This window comes from Bufo gargarizans, chromosome 7 (assembly GCF_014858855.1).
Source record: "Bufo gargarizans isolate SCDJY-AF-19 chromosome 7, ASM1485885v1, whole genome shotgun sequence".
Taxonomy (NCBI): Eukaryota; Metazoa; Chordata; class Amphibia; order Anura; family Bufonidae; genus Bufo; species Bufo gargarizans.
Genome location: NC_058086.1, coordinates 187,500,874 through 187,518,748, shown reverse-complemented (window position 1 = coordinate 187,518,748; position 17,875 = coordinate 187,500,874). Strand labels below are relative to the sequence as shown.

The following is a 17,875-nucleotide window of genomic DNA, read 5'->3' as shown; positions in this document are numbered from 1 at the left end:
TATGACAAAATGAATGCACGTGCATGGCCGTCACTAGTGTTGAGCGAACTTGGGTTCGTGGTAGCGGAATCCATAACGGAATTCTTAGATAAACCGAGCCCAAACCTTGTACGCCGAACTTGAAAACACAAGTTCACTCATTCCTACTCCTCCTACTTATTCCAAATGGCAGGATCCCCTTGGTATAGGTGATAATGGCGGATGACCCCTTTCATTTCATGAATCTCTGTAGATTTCTCTTTCAAGAGGTTTCGCAACTGACAAGTCTGGTCTGGAAAGGGTTACCCCAGTGCACGCCTCCCTGCACTGACACTGGAGAATAGCTGTGCTCCCATGTGAGGCCTCCTCCTCCAGCCCTGCACATTACCATCAGGAAGGACAATTCCTTTTAGTTGCAGATCATGTCCCGCCCTCAGATCAGAGTCCTGACTGTACTTAGAGCCTGTGCAAAGCTGCCATCCAGGCAGTGTCAGTGTGACCAGTGCAAGGAAGGCCCCAGATCCCTGTACACAGTGCACCATGGCCTGGTGGAAAACGAGCGCTGCAGGGAGAGACACCAACCCTGACCTCAGCAGCGAGAGGGGAAGCCCTTCCTTCAATGTGGAGGCCCTTACTAACATTCTGGATGGAAGTGTGGAGGAGACTCGCTTTAGGAGAGCAGTAGGTAAGGGCTCCTGTCAGGTGCACTGGGCGCTGTGTCTGACTTTGTGCTCCTCCTTACACTGAGTATCTGGAGTTTTGTTAAGTAATATATACGGATGTAGCAGAGCTGAACTTGTAGTTGTATTGCGCACACGCAGGGATACCTTATTAGTAATATGTATTAAAAGTTATGTTTTAGGTTTTACATACTCCATATGATCGCCTCCTCAGGCTTTTTTGTATTACGCACTCGCCTAGACTAATTCTCGTTTGCATGCATTCCAATTTTATGAAACGTTTGCAACAGTTCCTAAGCCAGAAAGCGCTGTTCAGCCTATGCCCGGTGAGAGTAGTTGGTCACTTAGGCCACCTGCACACGTTGGAGAATACAGGTGAAAAAACCCGCTGCGTAGTACAGTACCAGCAAAGTGTATGAGATTACACAGATCCCATGTACACTCTTTCCTGTGCGGATTTCCAAATTTAAAGCATGTCCATTACCTTTGCAGTTTTAGCTGCGGATTTCACCCTTTTTCAATAGAAGGGTGAGATCCGGGGCAAAATTGCATCTAATCAGCACAAAAAAGTGCAATTAGGCATTGTGGATTTTAGTACGAATATGCTGCAGAAACGGACATATATCCACGTGGATCTTGAATCCGTTCACCCACACCTGTGTGCAAGTGGCAGGGATCAGCAACTCGGGACGAGCGAACTTGTGTTTTCGAGTTCGGCGTACAAGGTTCGGGTTATCTAAGAATTCCGTTATGGATTCTGCTACCACGGACCATAAGTTATGGTCCGTGGTAGCGGAATCCATATCAGAATTCTTAGATACGCCAAACTTGAAAACACAAGTTCGCTCAACACTATCAGCAACCTCCAGCTGTTCTGAAACTACTACTCCCAGAATCCTCCTTTCACTTCTATAACGGCTCATGCAGACGACTGTATGTTCGGTCCGCATCTGATCCGCTTTTCTTACGGATGGGATGGGGGCGCAGACCCATTCATTGCAGAAGATGCAGACGGCGCACCCAAAGTCCATTCCGCAGCCCAGAAAAAATAATTGAACACGTTCTATTCTTGTCCATTTTGTGGACAAGGATGGGATATTTCTACAGTAGTTTACAAAAAAAAAATGGTGGCATGCACACGGCCGGGCTCTGTGATTTGCAGATCCACGATTTGCAGACTGCAAGATGGATGCGGTTGTGGGCATGAGCCATAAGAGTTATAAGAATTAGTAAGGGCTCATTCACATGACCGTGGTTTTGGTCTGCATCCGAGATGCAATTTTTTACTTCAAAGGGGAGGCAAAAGATACGGACAGCATCTGTTGCACCGTTCCGTGGCCCCGCAAAAATGATGAGTCGTCCTATTCTTGTCCGTTTTGCGGACAAGAATAGGCATTTCTATAATGGGCCTCCTGTTCCGATCCGCAAATTGCAGAAGGTACACGGGCGGACCGCAAAACACGGCATGGTTGTGTGAATGAGTCCTAAATCAAATGACAAACTCAGCTCAGCTGCACCTGTAATGTATTGGAAAAAATGTTTTCCCTGAGGATTGTCTCACACCTTAGGGCTGTGAGAGCTAACCAACGGCACTCCAGCTGTGGTAAAACTACAACTCCCAAGATGTACACTTGCTTGGCTGTTCTCAGAACTCCTTAGAAATGAATGGAGCATGCTGGGAGTCGTAGTTTCACCACAACTGGAGTGCCGGAGGTTAGCCATCACTGCCTTAGGGGGTCTTTGCCTCTTTTCCCATGATGCACAGCACCACAATTTTTAGCAAGATCGCTGCAAAACCACAGTATGGGATTATAAATAGTACCCAAACCATATAACTAACTAACCAATAGCTTAACCAAATAAAAATACACGTGGACACTTTAATGGGAGGAATAAATTAGGCCACGGCCATCTTTATTAAAGATTAGCTTAATGTCCTCTAACAATAAATCCTCATAAAATTAAATCATCAATATCTTATTAACAAACCAATAACTAGACCAGCCATAAGCTGGGCCTAAACGACTGACTCAGCTCATCCGCTCACCTTATCAGTGAGCGACTTTTACCCTCCTTCTAATAAAGTGGCCGTGACATTTAGCAAAACAAAAGGGGAAGGGCAGGCGGGGCAGCAATCCTTCCACAGGTACTTGTCTGACAGACACCGCACTTATAAACCCGAACCAGGTCCCAAGCCCAAAGCTCCCCACCAATCCTATGCCTGTTGCTGGGCATCCTTAGCTCCATTCTGCCTAGCAACGGCATCTAATTGGTCCCTCCCAGACCCAATGAATGAACTCTGCCCTTCTGCCCAGTAACCCTACTATTTTTAGCCCATATGCCTCATTTCTTTGGCGGGAAATTTCCTGCCAAAAACCACTAAATGTAAATCGCTGGGATGATTATATTCCCATGAGGATCCCTCCATATTTCTTTGCGAGATCCTGACATTTTTTCTGTATTGATGTGGTAATGGCGGCATTAAACTAAGGTTACATAATCCCATATATCGGTGGTGGTGAACCTATGGCACGGGTGCGAGAGGTGGCACTCGGTGCCCCCTCTGTGGGCACCCGCACCCTGGAAAAAGTCTATGGTGTGCCAATATGGCTTAGACTTTTCCTGTCACTCATCAGCACAGGGCGCACATGGACGGCACAGGCAGCACACTGAATGTAGGCAGGGCATTATAACTAAATGATAAAGTACATAGAAGATATACTATGTTGGACTGTAGTATTCACGTTACATTGCCGTGTTGGCACTTTGAGATAAATACGTGGATTTTGGGTTGCAGTTTGAGCACTCGGCCTCTAAAAGGTTCACCATCATAATATACGCAGATACAGATGTAGCGGAGCTACATTTGTCATTAGGCAAATACATGTTGATAGGTTATCTATATTGTTTTACATAGGACTGCAGGTAAATTAGCATTATCACCACGTACAAGCGATCTGCTGTATGAGCTCGTACTATAGAGCGCAGCTACTCCTATGACAGTACAGTGTGAATGGCTGCCTAATTACGGTTCCATACAAAATAAAGCTGCAGTGCGGCCATACGCATGAAGCCTGGGGTGCATTCACGCGGCCGTATGTATTTTGTGGTCTGCAAAACTCAGATCCGCAAAATGTGGATGTCGTCTGTGTGATGTCCGTATTGACATCTGTTTCTGCAGACCCATTTTGGGGCCAAGTATAGGACATCTTTTGCGGAACGGACATATAGATGCAGAAGGCATCTGTGTGCTTTCCGCATCCGTATGTCCGTTCCGCAGAAGGTGGACCATTGAGCCATTGAATTCGATGAGTCAGCAAAAAAAAACTGATGCAACACGGACACCATCCGTATTTTGGAGGCCACAGAATACATACGGCCATGTGAATGAAGGAGGCTGAGGTTTTGGGCCAGTCGGAGCCCTTTTTAAGTCAACGGCGCTTTTTAGATCCTTTTATATTTTTGGGTCTCTTGGCCTTTGTGATTACGCAAATCCATTTTCTTGAATATTTTCTTCGCATTTCACTTTCTATAAATGATAACGGCCACCCATATCTGCTCTGATTTCCCTAGTGGGCGCCATTCTCAAGGACCCTGTCTTCAGCCGAGAATATCTGTACTTCAAGACCCGCTCTGAGAGATACGAAGGAGCCGTCAGGAACACTTTCCACATGAAGAAGAAGATGAAGGAAATGGGATGGGATGAAAACGGCCCGGAAATTGAACTCATTTACAGGTTATTTCTCTAGATTTTTACGTATTATCCGCGGTGAAGGATGACGGGCAGGAAAATGGAGATTTCCCGTGTACTTAATTCATGTAGGAGTCCTCCAGGATATTCGCGCAGTGAAGGTCAGGACACTGCAGAGTCTACGTGCTCTTAGGGCAGCTATTTTCCTCCTCAAATTTTGTCATGCTAAAATTTTGTCGCACATTTTCACACTTTGCATTACAAAAGGTGAAATCCTTTCTGAAAATCCGCAAAATTTCCACCCATAGCACAGGCCCTGGATTTCGTCCAGATTTTTTCAAATACTTAGGGATCATGCACACGAACATTTTTTTTTTTGTGTTCCGTATACGGAATCAATTCATTTCAATGCGTCCGCAAAAGATGCGGACAGCACTCTGTTGCTCCGTTCCGTGGCCCCGCAAAAATTGAGGCATGTCCTATTCTTGTCCGTTTTGCCGACAAGAATAGGCATTTCTATAATGAGCCTCCTGTTCCATTCCGCAAATTGCGGAAGGCATACGGATGGCATCCGTTTTTTGCGGCATGGTCGTGTGCATGAGCCCTTAGAAAACCCCATCTGCATGTGTTCTTCTGAAAGTTGTCGCACACCCAAAAAAATCTTCGATAATTTTGCCACTTGACCATATAAGTTCGCAACCCAACCAATCAGGTCATAACTTTGGGCGGGGGGCACTCCCTTTCAATTTTCACAGGATTCCCACAAATCTAATAAAAAAATGGGTTGCGCTGGATTTTTTATTTTTTTTAAATTCATCCAACCCCACAGCGGTACATGTAAAGAGATCTATAGGCACCTGCTTTCTTCTACTCTGGTCCCTGCTTATCGGCTTCTGCACGGATAGGGTCAATGACTGGCCTCAGCAGTGACACAAGAGACATGTCTCCTTTAGGGTATGTATACACGCACAATGGATACAGTACCAGCAAATTGAATGCGATTTTTCTAATTCCATTACTACATTGCGTACGTGCGGAAATTGACTTCCAGTCCAACTTTTAAAATCTGCGGCACTTCAATTTCTTGTGCAGCTGATGTGATGCAGTTTTTTCCTCATAGACCCTAATAGGGGTGTCCAAATACACAGGAAATCGGACCATTCGGTGTGGATTTTGCGGCATTTCCACACTAAAAACCGCGATAAATAATGTGAATTTATGTGCAGTGTTCATCTTGGTTTTCACGTGGATTTTCCGCATACAAATCCGCACAGCGTACATTCGCAGTATGCACACAGCAGTGCAGGTTTTTTTTATGCGTTTTTTGCGGATTTGCCATAGATCTCTCCCTCCCCATTGTGCAGATTTCACCCTTTGCAATCAGTTCTGGATATTAAAATCCGCTCCGCAGGTCAATTTCCACTTGGAAAATAAATCTCATCCGCTTAGTTGGTACTGTATCATGCTGCGGACTTTCACCTCGTAATATGCACAGTGTGAATATACCCTTAAAGGGAAACCTGATGGCTCCCGGCAAAGTAGGACTGGGGTGCCTAGGGCTTACCAGTAAAATTTATTTTGGGGGCCCACTGTACGGATGCATTCAAATATTACCTGCTCACACAGCATCAAGATGCTACCGGATGATTAATTATGGGGTCCCTGCAGCAACTTTGAGAAGGTAGGTCCTGGGGAAAAGAGGATACCGGCTTTCCTTCCACCAGTGGCAGGGGGGCCTTTGCCCTGGGCGCAAAATTTTAAGGGGCACCAGCAGGGCCGCACCGCCAATTAGGCAAAGTGAGGCGATCGCCCCAGGCGGCACAGCCCTGCTCACAAGTGGGCGGCGGCGTCAGGGCACAGGAAGATGAGCTCTTCCATTGTGGAAGCGCTCATCCCCATAGTTATCTGTATCGCTGTCCTCAGGACAGTGATACAGATGGATGGGCTGCGGGGCAGGGGAGGGAGAGGCGTCTCCCTTCCCCCTTCCTCTGATAGGCTGCAGCCTATCCTCGCGCCGCCTGAGCCGTACAGCACGGGACACAGGCCGGAAGAGGCCTGCATCGCACCACTGCCATGGAGGTAAGTATAAGTGTTTATTTTTTTTATATTTTACAATACTGGCTACTGGCACATGATTGGGGGGACATCTATGGGAGGCACTTCTCACTGGCACATTATTGGGGGGGCATCTATGGGGCACTTACTGGCCCATTATTGGGGGACATCTATGGGGGCACTTACTGGCACATTATTGGGGGGGCATCTACTGAGGCCACAAAGGAGTATTTTATATGGGGGGCTCTGTATAGGGTCATTTTATACTGGGACACATTATGATGGGTACTATGGAGAAGGGGAGAGAGGAGTACTATGGGGTCATTTATGGGGGGCACTAAGAAGGGGTATTTTATACTTGCAAATTATTGGGGAAACTGAGGGCATCTACTGGGGCACTATATATGGGGCATTTTATACTGGTACAATATGGGGGGCACTAGGAGGAAGGGGGAGAGGAGCACTATGGGGGCACTATATAGGGGTATTTTATACTGGCACATTATGGGGCACTATGGTGACATTAGCTCAACTGGGGGCATTAAAAGGGGGGGTGTTTTTTTTTTTTTTTTTTTTTTGCAATGGCACATTATAAGGAAAGTTATTACTACTGGGGGTCTATGGGGAACATGATTACTAGTATGGGCACTATGGGAGCATTATTACTTCTGGGGCACAGTGGGGACATGTTGGGGGCACTGTAGGAGCACTATTACTACCATGTGTGCTCTAGCAGAGAATTATTCCTATTGGTGGGACTTTAGGGGGCCCCTTGGCACAGTATCGGCTGACTACAATTATTTTTGGGGGGACGTTATGTTTACACTATTAGTGGGACACTATTTGGGCACAGTTATTTCAGGGCAATTATTGAAGGGGGCATTATCTGTGTGGTACTAGTATTATCAGGGGGTTTATCTGTTTCTGCAGTATAATATAGGGGAGCACGGCAGGCAGAGTATTGGGGATGGTAGGATGATTTGTCCAGAAGATGAGAGGATGATGGAAAAGTAGTAAACTAATATGGCTGAAAGACTGCAGAAACGAGAAATGGCTGAAAAATGGTGGTCTGGTCTGAAAGTAGAAGATGAGGTAAGGAACATCTACATCACTGGATGTAAGAGGTATGGGGCCCTAACCCTGAATGTTCTGTAGTGATGGGAGGGTGGATATAGAATTGGACCCACACTGTAGCAACCCGGCCCCAGACGTCTGGTCACACTGTGCGTGTTCTGAAATCTGGGGCCTCACACCCATCTACTACATTATCTGTACACAGAGTTATCACCTGTGTATCTGTGGTGTTACATAGGACTGCAGGTGATATCTACTACATTATCTGTACACAGAGAGTTATCGGCTCTCAATACTTGGCTTGTCCCGGGTGCTGGCAACCCACGCTACGCCGCTGCCTTCCACTGTACCTACACGTCCTCTCAGCTCTGATCGTGTCTATAATAATAAACTGGGGAGTTTTTCTTTAATAATCTATCAAGTTTTTATATGAACATCAGCTGGTTGAGGTGCTGTACATTGAATATATGTCTGTAGTGCAGTAAGTCTACTGTGTTATGTGCCACTTGTGCAGGGGGTGGGGGACTAGGGACCCACCTTGCTCAGGGGCCCACCGGGGGAGTCACCTGTAACCCTGTGGGCCAGTCCGAACCTGGTTCCTGGTGTTCACGGCGGAGGGGAACACGAAGACTTGTTCCCTGGGTGTGACTCCCTTTTAGCAACCTTTGATCCTGGACAACCAATAACGTAATATTTCAAAACAGTCGGCGTGTTTTACATTTAGAAAGGGGTGGATATACCGTATGTCATTTACCTCGTGTTTTTCTAGTAAATTGGTGTCTTTTAATATAAGAAAACCCCAAGGGCATTAATTACCGCATTATGACTTGAAAATTAAATTAATTGTAAATTCAGTGATATGGCTCCCATCATTTTTACCAATTATTGAAAGGTGTGCTGATCCATTTCTAATGAGAATGTTTCGGTAAGCGGATTATAAAGGAAGGGCGCCGTTTCACAGTTTTTGCATTGGCAGTAAGCATGGGGAACACGCCGGCGGGGGAGTCCCTTTAAGCTGTTATGAGTTAAGAGTTTGTCGTGACGCCAGTTGCATTTCAGCAACGAGGGACGGCGCCCCCCTAAGTAGATGGAGATAGTGATACCCAGGTGTAGGAATGCCAGAGTGGTGTAAGGGTTGCTTATAATGTCCCTTTAGGTGTGGACTTGCACGTGTCATGGTGCTCTGACCTGGATACACTGGAACCCCAGGTGTGGTCATCCGCAGCCGTGCAACTAAGATGAATAGTTGGTGAAGAAATAATTAAAGAAATTGAGTCCAGACTTGATATGACGTTGAACAGCAGCTTTACTTGAATAAACTTGTATCGGGCAACAATCTTCCAACTTTATCTTGGTCACCAGCAAGCTTTGGCATGAATTCTGACAGGCAAACAGACTTGGCACTGCTACATCAACTGCTCTCTAGCTCTGCTGTGCTGTCAGGATTAAATGGAAACTTTTCCTTTCTGCTGTACTTAACGTGCTGTACTCTCACTCTGTCTTTATCCTTATCCAGGGAACCTTTCCTCCTGGATTCTCTGAGGCTCTTTTCTCTTGTTCCAGCAGAGCTGATGATGCTCTGCCGGCCTAGGCAGGGCTCGCCCAGAAGGGATGACCTCTCTGCAGCACAACCTCCCTCTTGCAGGGGGTCCTCTCAACACCACCTATCCCCTAGAAGGGGAAGGCTAGACTGACTTTCACTGACTAAACTCCTCCCTCTAAAGAGAGAGCTAGAATGGAAAGAAAATCTCCATGTCACGGCCACGGTTATGGTCGTGACTCCTTGGGAGCCGCATACAGTTGCCCGCGGTTGTGGTTGTTGTGTCAACCGCAGCTGAGGCATAATGTAGTTGGTCTCAGTGCGGTTGCCGCGGACAACAGCTTTGTGTGCGGTTCCCGGGGAGTTGCGTGCGTGTGTGGATGCACTTTGTTTGTATGTCTGGTGTGCACTTGTTGTTGTTTGGTGCGCACAGACATCTTCCTTTCTCTGTGGCTGCCCGTGGCAACGTTTGGTATGTTGTACATGTGGTGGCAGTGTCCAGGCCTTCGGGCTGTCTCCCTGGACGGCTGCCACCTATGTCGTTGCCAGCGGCAACAGCCACAGTGTGATCTGTCGGACACTTCCCCTGTCTGTGACTTTCCCTTCTGTGGTGCTGGAAGGGTTAACTCCCTTCCCAGTGTGTGTGATGTCACTGGGTGTGTCTGAATGTGGGTGTGGCTTCTTGGCCTATATAGGCTGAGTCTTTGGCATCGTTCAGTAGGTTGCTTCAGCCCTGCTAGCTGGAGCAGCCTCCTGTGCATTTGACCTGCCTGTGAGAGCCACCCCTGTGGTCATAAAATTATAGTTCTTGTTGATGTCTTTATGTTGGTGAGGTTGTATGTTCTTCTGTTGGGAGCTTTCTATGTTTTGGTGCAGCTAATGGTTCTGGATTCCTGTCTCTTGAGGGATCCAGTCAGCAAGGCTGTGGCAGGTTGGTAGAACTACTTAGTTCGCCTGCCATTTCCATTAGTCTGTTAGTGTTCCCCTTTTCCCAACAGCTTGGCCATTGAGACTCCTGCTCCTCCGTGCCAAGGAGGAGTAGGTCGTCTACCCAGCTCCTAGCGCAGGGATCTGCGGAGGGTAAGATAGGGCTCCGAGGTTCCTGCGCATGGGTCCTGCTACCTTAAAGGTCGGCCCATGCTGGTTAGGAGTTAGGGTCAGGGTAGGGATGCTGTAGGAGGTGACCTGCTCCCTATCCTGTGCTCATGGCCGAGTAGCCTTTACACCACCTGGCATCGCACGGCTGAGGGTTTCCCCCATCCTCAGCCGTGACACTCCATTCCAGGTAAACTAGCTCTGCCATTACTGCCGCCATCTGCTGGTGAACCAGGTACATTACATATAAACGTAACAGTTACATATAAATGAATACACACACATTTGCAGGATCAGGAGAAAAATGCATAGAATGATGTTGTCAACCATAGAAGATAGTGGAGAGGCGTAAAAGGTGGTAATGCCACTCTGGGGTGTTCCACATTTGAAAAACATGGCTTCTATTCACCTCCTTCCCAATTGATATAGAACATAAATGTATTCAAATAATATTATTATTTTTTGTTATGTTATATCATTTTATTCACTAATTTACACGGCTGTTTTTTTAAATTGTCAAACAGGTAGCAGCTTAAAGGGGTTGGCCAGCTTTTACACACTTTTGGGCAGAGAAACCCCTTTCCGGCCGGACCTGTGGAGGGAGGTCGTACTTACCTGTTCCCCACCACTTAGTTCCAGCTCCTTTAGTTAACCACAGTGTTAATTGCGCTCTGGTCCCAGCTTGTTAAACTCTGAACTGGACTGGGTCACATGTGCCGCTGCAGCCAGTAACTGCCGCTTGGGTGACTCATGACCACTGCAGCCAGTTATTGGTTGCAGCAGCACATGTGAGCCCTGTCTGTTCATAAGTTTACAAGCTAGGACTGGAACGCAAACACATTGGTGAGGGGCTGCCCAAAAGTGCTTGAAGGCTGGACAACCCCTTTAAGGCCCTATGCACATTAGATTGTGACCTGCCAAACGTGCCGATTTTGGGTGGGGCTAGACCACTAGTTAATGTATGGGGACCTCCCAACTGTCCCCCGAAATATGATGTGGGGGGGTGGGGGGATGGCGTGGGATCGAGCAAACTGCATGTTAACACCCTATTCTTTGGTTAGAGGTGTCTGGCACAAGCTTCTTTGAAAACACATGCATGCTCATCCGAAAGGAGAAGGCGGGGGGGAACATGCATGTGTATGGAGGAGGCAGTCAACCGCTCTTGAAGGTGTAGGGGCAATAAGTTCCTACAATGAACTGCTATTCCAAAACCTGAAACTGACATACTTTAAAACCTAGCTTTAGACCTGAATGGAGAAGAAAAGATCATGTAACTTAAAATCACTACATAATAAGTAAAAGCAGGTGCCTCGTGTCATATAGGATTTCAAAGCTGTAATCTCTCTGATCAGGCTGGTTAGACACGGTATATATTATATATTTCTATCCCTACTATATTATTTCTTCAGTGATCACCCCCTGATGAGCCGCGAGTTGCGGAGGAAACGCGTCGGGGTTGCAATATTTAAGATGATCTTCATGCTTCCAGCAGTTCATATACACATGCTGGGTGTATATATATGTATGTAGGGCTGTAATAGGGTGTGGTTTAGGGCCTAGGCACAGGGACAGGGTGCCTCCACCATTAGGGGGCATCCCTGGGCAGAGATTACCTTGGGGTCGGTTAGGGATAGATTTCTTATCTACCCAGCCTCTTCATATCTGCTACCCCAGAGATTATGCCTATACCTGCACCATCCCTGCTAATCTATCTATTTTATTGTTAGGTGAGTGTAGTCTTTTATCAACAGGTTCGTCCTATTGCTCATAATTTATTAATAAAGGTCATTTTAGAAGCACGTATATTCCTCTTTTTCACTTATGCTAATTTAATTATTACGTGTCTAATATCTGAAACATTTACTACTGTATTCTAATTTTCAATGGTTAGACAGGTATACTTTTTCATCAGGCTTTCCGAACGATCAGGATTAATTGTAATGTCAGAAAATGACTGAAGATGGAGTCTCCCTTTAACTCCTGGGATTTTCCATTTTTGCATTTTCGTTTTTCACTCCCCACCTTCCCATAGTCCTAACTTTTTTATTTTTCCATTGACATAGCCTTATGAGGGCTTATTTTTTGCGGGACAAGTTGTACTTTCTGATGGCACCATTTACTGTTGCATAAAATGTAGTAGGGAGCGGGAAAAAAAATCTAAATGTGGTATAATTGGGTGGGGGAAACGCAATTCTGATAAAGATTTTTATTTTTATTTTTTTTATTATTTTTTACACTGTACACTATGCAGTAAAATTGACCTGTTATCTTCATTCTCCAGGTCAGTACGGTTCCAACGATGCCACACTTGTATAATGTTTCTTGCGTTTTAATACTGAAGAAGAAATTAAAACATTTGAGGAAATTATATATAATATATATTGTAGAAAAAGTCCAGCGGGAGCACCAACCAAAAAGCGGGTGCAATGTCCACAAGGGCAGCGGCAATACCCCAATAGTACAAAAATAGAAAAAATAGGACTGCACTCCTGAATAAAAGTGAAATATGTAAACTTTTATTCACCCATAATATGGCAAACTTGCGACGTTTCGGCTCACAAGAGCCTTCTTCCAGCCTGTGGAAACGTCTCGAGAGCCGAAACGTCGCAAGTTTGCCATATTATGGGTGAATAAAAGTTTACATATTTCACTTTTATTCAGGAGTGTAGATATATAAAAAAAATATAATAATTTTTTTATTTATTTTTTCATAACCATATTCTGACCCCTAAAACTTTTTTTGTAGCTATGGGTACAGGGCTGTGTGAGTGCTCATTTTTTGCGGGACGATCTGTTCTTTTCAGTGATACCAATTTTAAGTGTGTATGACTTTATCACTTTTTTTTTTTTTTTAAATAGTTGAAATGGCAAATTGCTGGGTTTTTTTAATTTATTTTTTCGCTACACCATTTACTGTATGTCATTAATATTGTTATATTTTAATAGTATGGGCATTTTTTCGCAAACGGCGATGCCCATGATGTTTATTTTAAGGAAAGGGGGGTGATTTAGAACTTTTTTTTTTTTATATATTTTTTTTTTATATTTGTATAAACGACTTAAAAAAAAGTAAAACGCCTTGGGTGACAATAACTGGAAATCATTTGATTGCCCATAGTATTCAGTGATGGCTAAATAGCCATCATTGAAGACTTAATTTGCACTATATCAATACAAGGCTGCCACCTAGTTGCCTGTATTGATATACACATCTCATTGACTCTGAAGCCAGCTGAGGTAACAGGTCCCCCGATTAGAGTTTAGCGGACACCTGGATGTTCGGGTTCGATGGGTTCAGCCGAACTTCATAAAAAAGTCAATGGGGACTCGAACTTTGGAGCATGGCAAGTGCTCTGCAAACAAATGTGGATAGGGAAATGACTTCAAATAACATAAAATACGTAAAAATAAAAAATAGTAATCTTGATCTAGGAGGAGAAGGTCCATATGGAGTAGGAGGTTGAGGAGGCGGTGGATGTGGTGACGTGGGTGGAGGTGGTAGCCAACACTGTGTGTTTTTTTTTTTGTTTTTTTTTTTGTTCAAATTTGGGTAGACCCCAAAACATTTGGAAATATATAAAACAAGGAAAAAGTGCGCTGCAGTATAACAATGCAGGGCAGGCCAGCACCTCCAAGGCGTAAAGGGCAAGCTCAGGCCATGTGCCCAATTTGGAGACCCAGAAGTTGAAGGGGGCAGACCCGTCATTCAGTACGTGTAGGCGTGTGCACACATACTGCTCCACCATGTTGGTGAAATGCTGCCTCCTGCTAAGACGTTCCGTATCAGCTGGTGGTGCTAGTTGTTGTGGCGTGCTGACAAAGCACATTTCAGCCATGCTAACCCTGCCTTCTGAGGTGCTGGTGGTGCCCCAGCTGCTTTGGCGACTTCTTCCTCCTCCTCTGCCGTCGACTTGTGCTTCCACTGTGCCCCCGCTGTCAGGTGGGAATGCCATCGGCAGCGCGTCTACCAGTGTGCGCTTGTACTCGCGCATCTTCCGATCACTCTCCAGTGACGGAATTAAGCACAGTACGTTGTCCTTGTAACAAGCACCCAGTAATCAGTACAAGTTAGAATGTGGGCAACTCGGTGGTCGTTGCGGAGACACTGCAGCATGTAATCGCTCATGTGTGCAAGGCTGCCCAGAGGCAACGACAAGCTGTCCTCTGTGGGAGGTGTATCGTCTGTATCCTCTGTATACCCCCAGCCACACACCAGTGCAGCTGAAACTCCACTATCGCCTGCTGCTGCTCGCACAGTCTGGCCAGCATGTGCAAGGTGGAGTTCCACCTTGTGGGCACATCGCATATGAGGCAGTGAGCGGGAAGGCCGAAGTTACGCTGCAGCGCTGACAGGCGAGTAGCAGCAGGGTGAGAACGCCAAAAGTGTGCACAGACGGCCCGCACTTTATGCAGCAGATCTGACATATTGGGGTAATTTTTCAGGAACCTCTGCACCACCAAATTTAGCACATGCTCCAGGCAAGGAATGTGCGCCAAACCGGCTAGCCCCAGAGCTGCTAAGAAATTCGCCCATTATCGCACACCACCAGGCTGGGCTTGAGGCTTGCTGGCACCAACCACTCATCGGTCTGTTGTTCTATGCCCGTCCACAGCTCCTGCGCGCATAGGCGTGCGCAGCCTATTGCATTAGGGTGTGCACCCTAAAGCACAAACACACACGCCCCGCCGTGTATGTGTGTGTGTATATATATACACACACTACTATACACTACATATACTACACACTACACACACACACACACACACGCCGGGTCTCACCCTAGCACTAATAATTTTCACCACTTAATCATACTACTGAAAAAAACCTAAATAAGTATATATAAATAAGATTACAAAATACGAGAGTATTGTGGTATGCAGGGATATCTTTTTATTGTACTATCCTAATACTTAAAAGACAAGCTTTCAAGAGTTTTCCTTTCTTCCTCGGTATTGCTTCAGACCTGAGAAAGAGAGAAACACTCTCCAACACTTTTCTTTAGAGTTTAAAACAGTTTCAGCGCTATAATAAAATAATTTACTTACAAAAGAAGCTGTTCAGTCGTCTGCTGTGCCGTCCTCTGCTTGCTTCCGCGGATCTTCCCCTGCTTTCAGTCTCTCCTCAGTGCTCGGGTGCACTGTTATGGGGGACCTGTGGATGACACACTGTTATGGGGGACCTGTGGGTGACACACTGTTATGGGGGACCTGTGGGTGACACACTGTTATGGGGGACCTGTGGGTGACACACTGTTATGGGGGACCTGTGGGTGACACACTGTTGTGGGGGACCTGTGGGTGACACACTGTTATGGGGGACCTGTGGGTGACACACTGTTATGGGGAACCTGTGGGTGACACACTGTTATGGGGGACCTGTGGATTACATATGACTTAGGAGGGCTATCAGTGGATATTATACAGGGGGTAATATAACTGAGGGGTATCCGGGTAAATTTATACATGGGGTAATATAACCGAGGATTATCCGGGTAAATTATACATGGGGTAATATAACTGAGGAGGGCTATCAAGGACATTATACAGGGGTAATATAAGTTATATTACCCCTGTATAATAATGTACCCTGATAGCCCTTAGTTATATTACCCCTGTATAATAATGTACCCTGATACACCTTAGTCATATTACCCTGCCCTGTATAATTTAACCTGATACCACAGGGGTAATATAGCTGAGGAGGGCTATCAGGGACATAATACAGGGGTGAGGGGGTTATATTACCTGCGCCGCACAGCACGCACTGTACGGCTCCCTCTCTGCCTCCGCTGGGTCCAGGACTCCACCCCCTATGTGAATACTAGCCGCCGCCCACAGCCAGGTATTGTAAATTAATTTACAGTGCGGCGGGCGGCGGCAGCATAACAGACAGGGGATTTGGCGGCGGGCAGTGAGCACGGAGGTGACTATTAGGGTGTGCCCTGGCACACCCGGCACACCCCATGCGCACGCCTATGCCTGCGCGGTGTGGGGTTTTTCCCCCAAACAGATGAGTTTTAAAACTGCCTGCTGTCGTTTACCCCTGGCTGTGCTGAAGTTGGTGGTGAAGGTGTTACGCTGACCCGATGAGGAGTCGATAGAGGAGGAGGAAGCAACAGGAGGCAAACTGAGTTTTTTAAGGTGTCTACTCCACTGCAGCTCGTGCTTAGCACGTAAATGCCTGGTCATGCAGGTTGAGAACGTTTATGCCTCGCTTCAGGCTCTGATTGCACAGCGTGCAAACCACTTGTGTCTTGTCGTCAGCACATTGTCTAAAGAACTGCCACGCCAGGGAACTCCTTGGAACTGGCTTTGGTGTGCTCAGTCCCTTGCTGCGGTGGGCAGTAGCAGGCGTACTGTCTAGGGGACTGCCACTTCGCTTTTGCACCCTGCTCCCTATTCTGCTGTGCTGGTGGCTCTGTGCGACCACCGCCTCTTCCTCCAAACTACACAGGTCACTCGCATGACCTTGATTACATGTGGGGTCGAGGAACTCATCGTCCTCCACATCACCTTCCACCCAGTCTTCACCCCTGCCCTCCTTGTCGGTCTGCAGAAAGCCACAGCAGTTGGCAACTGTGTTTCGTCATCATCAGAGACGTGCTGCGATGGTCCTCCCATGTACTCATCTTGAAACATAAGTGGTTGGGCATCGGTGCAGGGTTCCACTTCTGGGGCAGGGCTATGTGGATGGCCCACGGAAACCCAATCCGCAGAGCCATCAAAAAGCGGAAGAGACTGCTGCATGACTTGGGGCTCGGACTGCTTGGCTGATTTGCAAGGGGGTGAGGTGAAGGACTGATGGACATGGGGTGCAGGTGCCAACTCTGATCTTTCAGCAGGAGACTGGGTGGGAGACAATGTGAAGGAGCTGGAGGCACTGTCAGCAACCCAATCTACTATCGCCTGTACTTGTCCTGGCCTCACCATTTGTAGAGCTGCATTAGGCCCGACTAAATACCGCTGCAGGTTCTGTCGCCTACTCGCACCTGAGGAAGGTCTTTCACTTGTGCGTGTAGCTGGCACAGATCGATCACGTCCTCTCCCTGCAACAGGAGCTCCACCAGCAGCACCACGACCTGGGCCACGTCCCTTATTTGACGCTCTCTTCATTCTTTGCGTTCACCAATCAAATTAACAGATGGTTTATGTCAGGCGACAATGTAACCGCCAATAGTCAACAATTAATTTCAGATTTGCAGTGCAGGCCGCAAAGGTACTTTATGGGAAAAAAGTTTTTGGGGGTTTTTTTTTGTTTTTTTTTTTCACCCACAATTAGGCCGAATGCACTTCATGCCGCCGCTGTACAGTAATACACTCGTATAGATCATACGAGTGTATTACTGTACAGCAGCGGCGGCATGAAGCGCACGGCGTCATAGCAACCAATGATGCAGTGTGCTCCTGCTCTGAACAGGAACCCAGCCCGGCATACCACGGACCTCTCTCGGCTGCGGAACACGGCCGTGTGCATTCGGCCTTAAACAGATGGATTTAACAGATTTTCTTTCGCTATCACAAATGCAGTGCGGGGCGCAAATGTACTTTTTAGCAAAAAAAATAAAAATAATTTGTCCACACAGAATCTAACAGATGGATTTACTTAGATTGTACTTTACAGAATTTTTTTTTTTAATATGTCACCCCCTGGGTCCCTGAACTCAGACGGATTCCCTATATTATTTTCCCTTTCCCTGGCACATATGCTGTGCTGGTGCACTGAACTTGCATAAAATAGCTGCAGTGTCCCAGGGGGTCAGT

At 46.5% G+C, this 17,875-nt stretch overlaps 1 protein-coding gene across 1 annotated transcript in view; it reads left to right on the top strand.

Annotated features, from left to right (window-relative positions):
* The first annotated feature begins 382 nt into the window (after nucleotides 1-382).
* Nucleotides 383-17,875, top strand: part of LOC122943473 (peroxisomal acyl-coenzyme A oxidase 2-like) — a 43,468-nt gene continuing 25,975 nt past the window's right edge. The window contains exons 1-2 of the mRNA XM_044301237.1: nucleotides 383-664; nucleotides 4,233-4,395. Of these exons, the coding sequence (XP_044157172.1) occupies nucleotides 520-664; nucleotides 4,233-4,395 (308 nt within the window). The 5' untranslated portion in view covers nucleotides 383-519. The remainder of the gene's footprint in view (nucleotides 665-4,232; nucleotides 4,396-17,875) is intronic.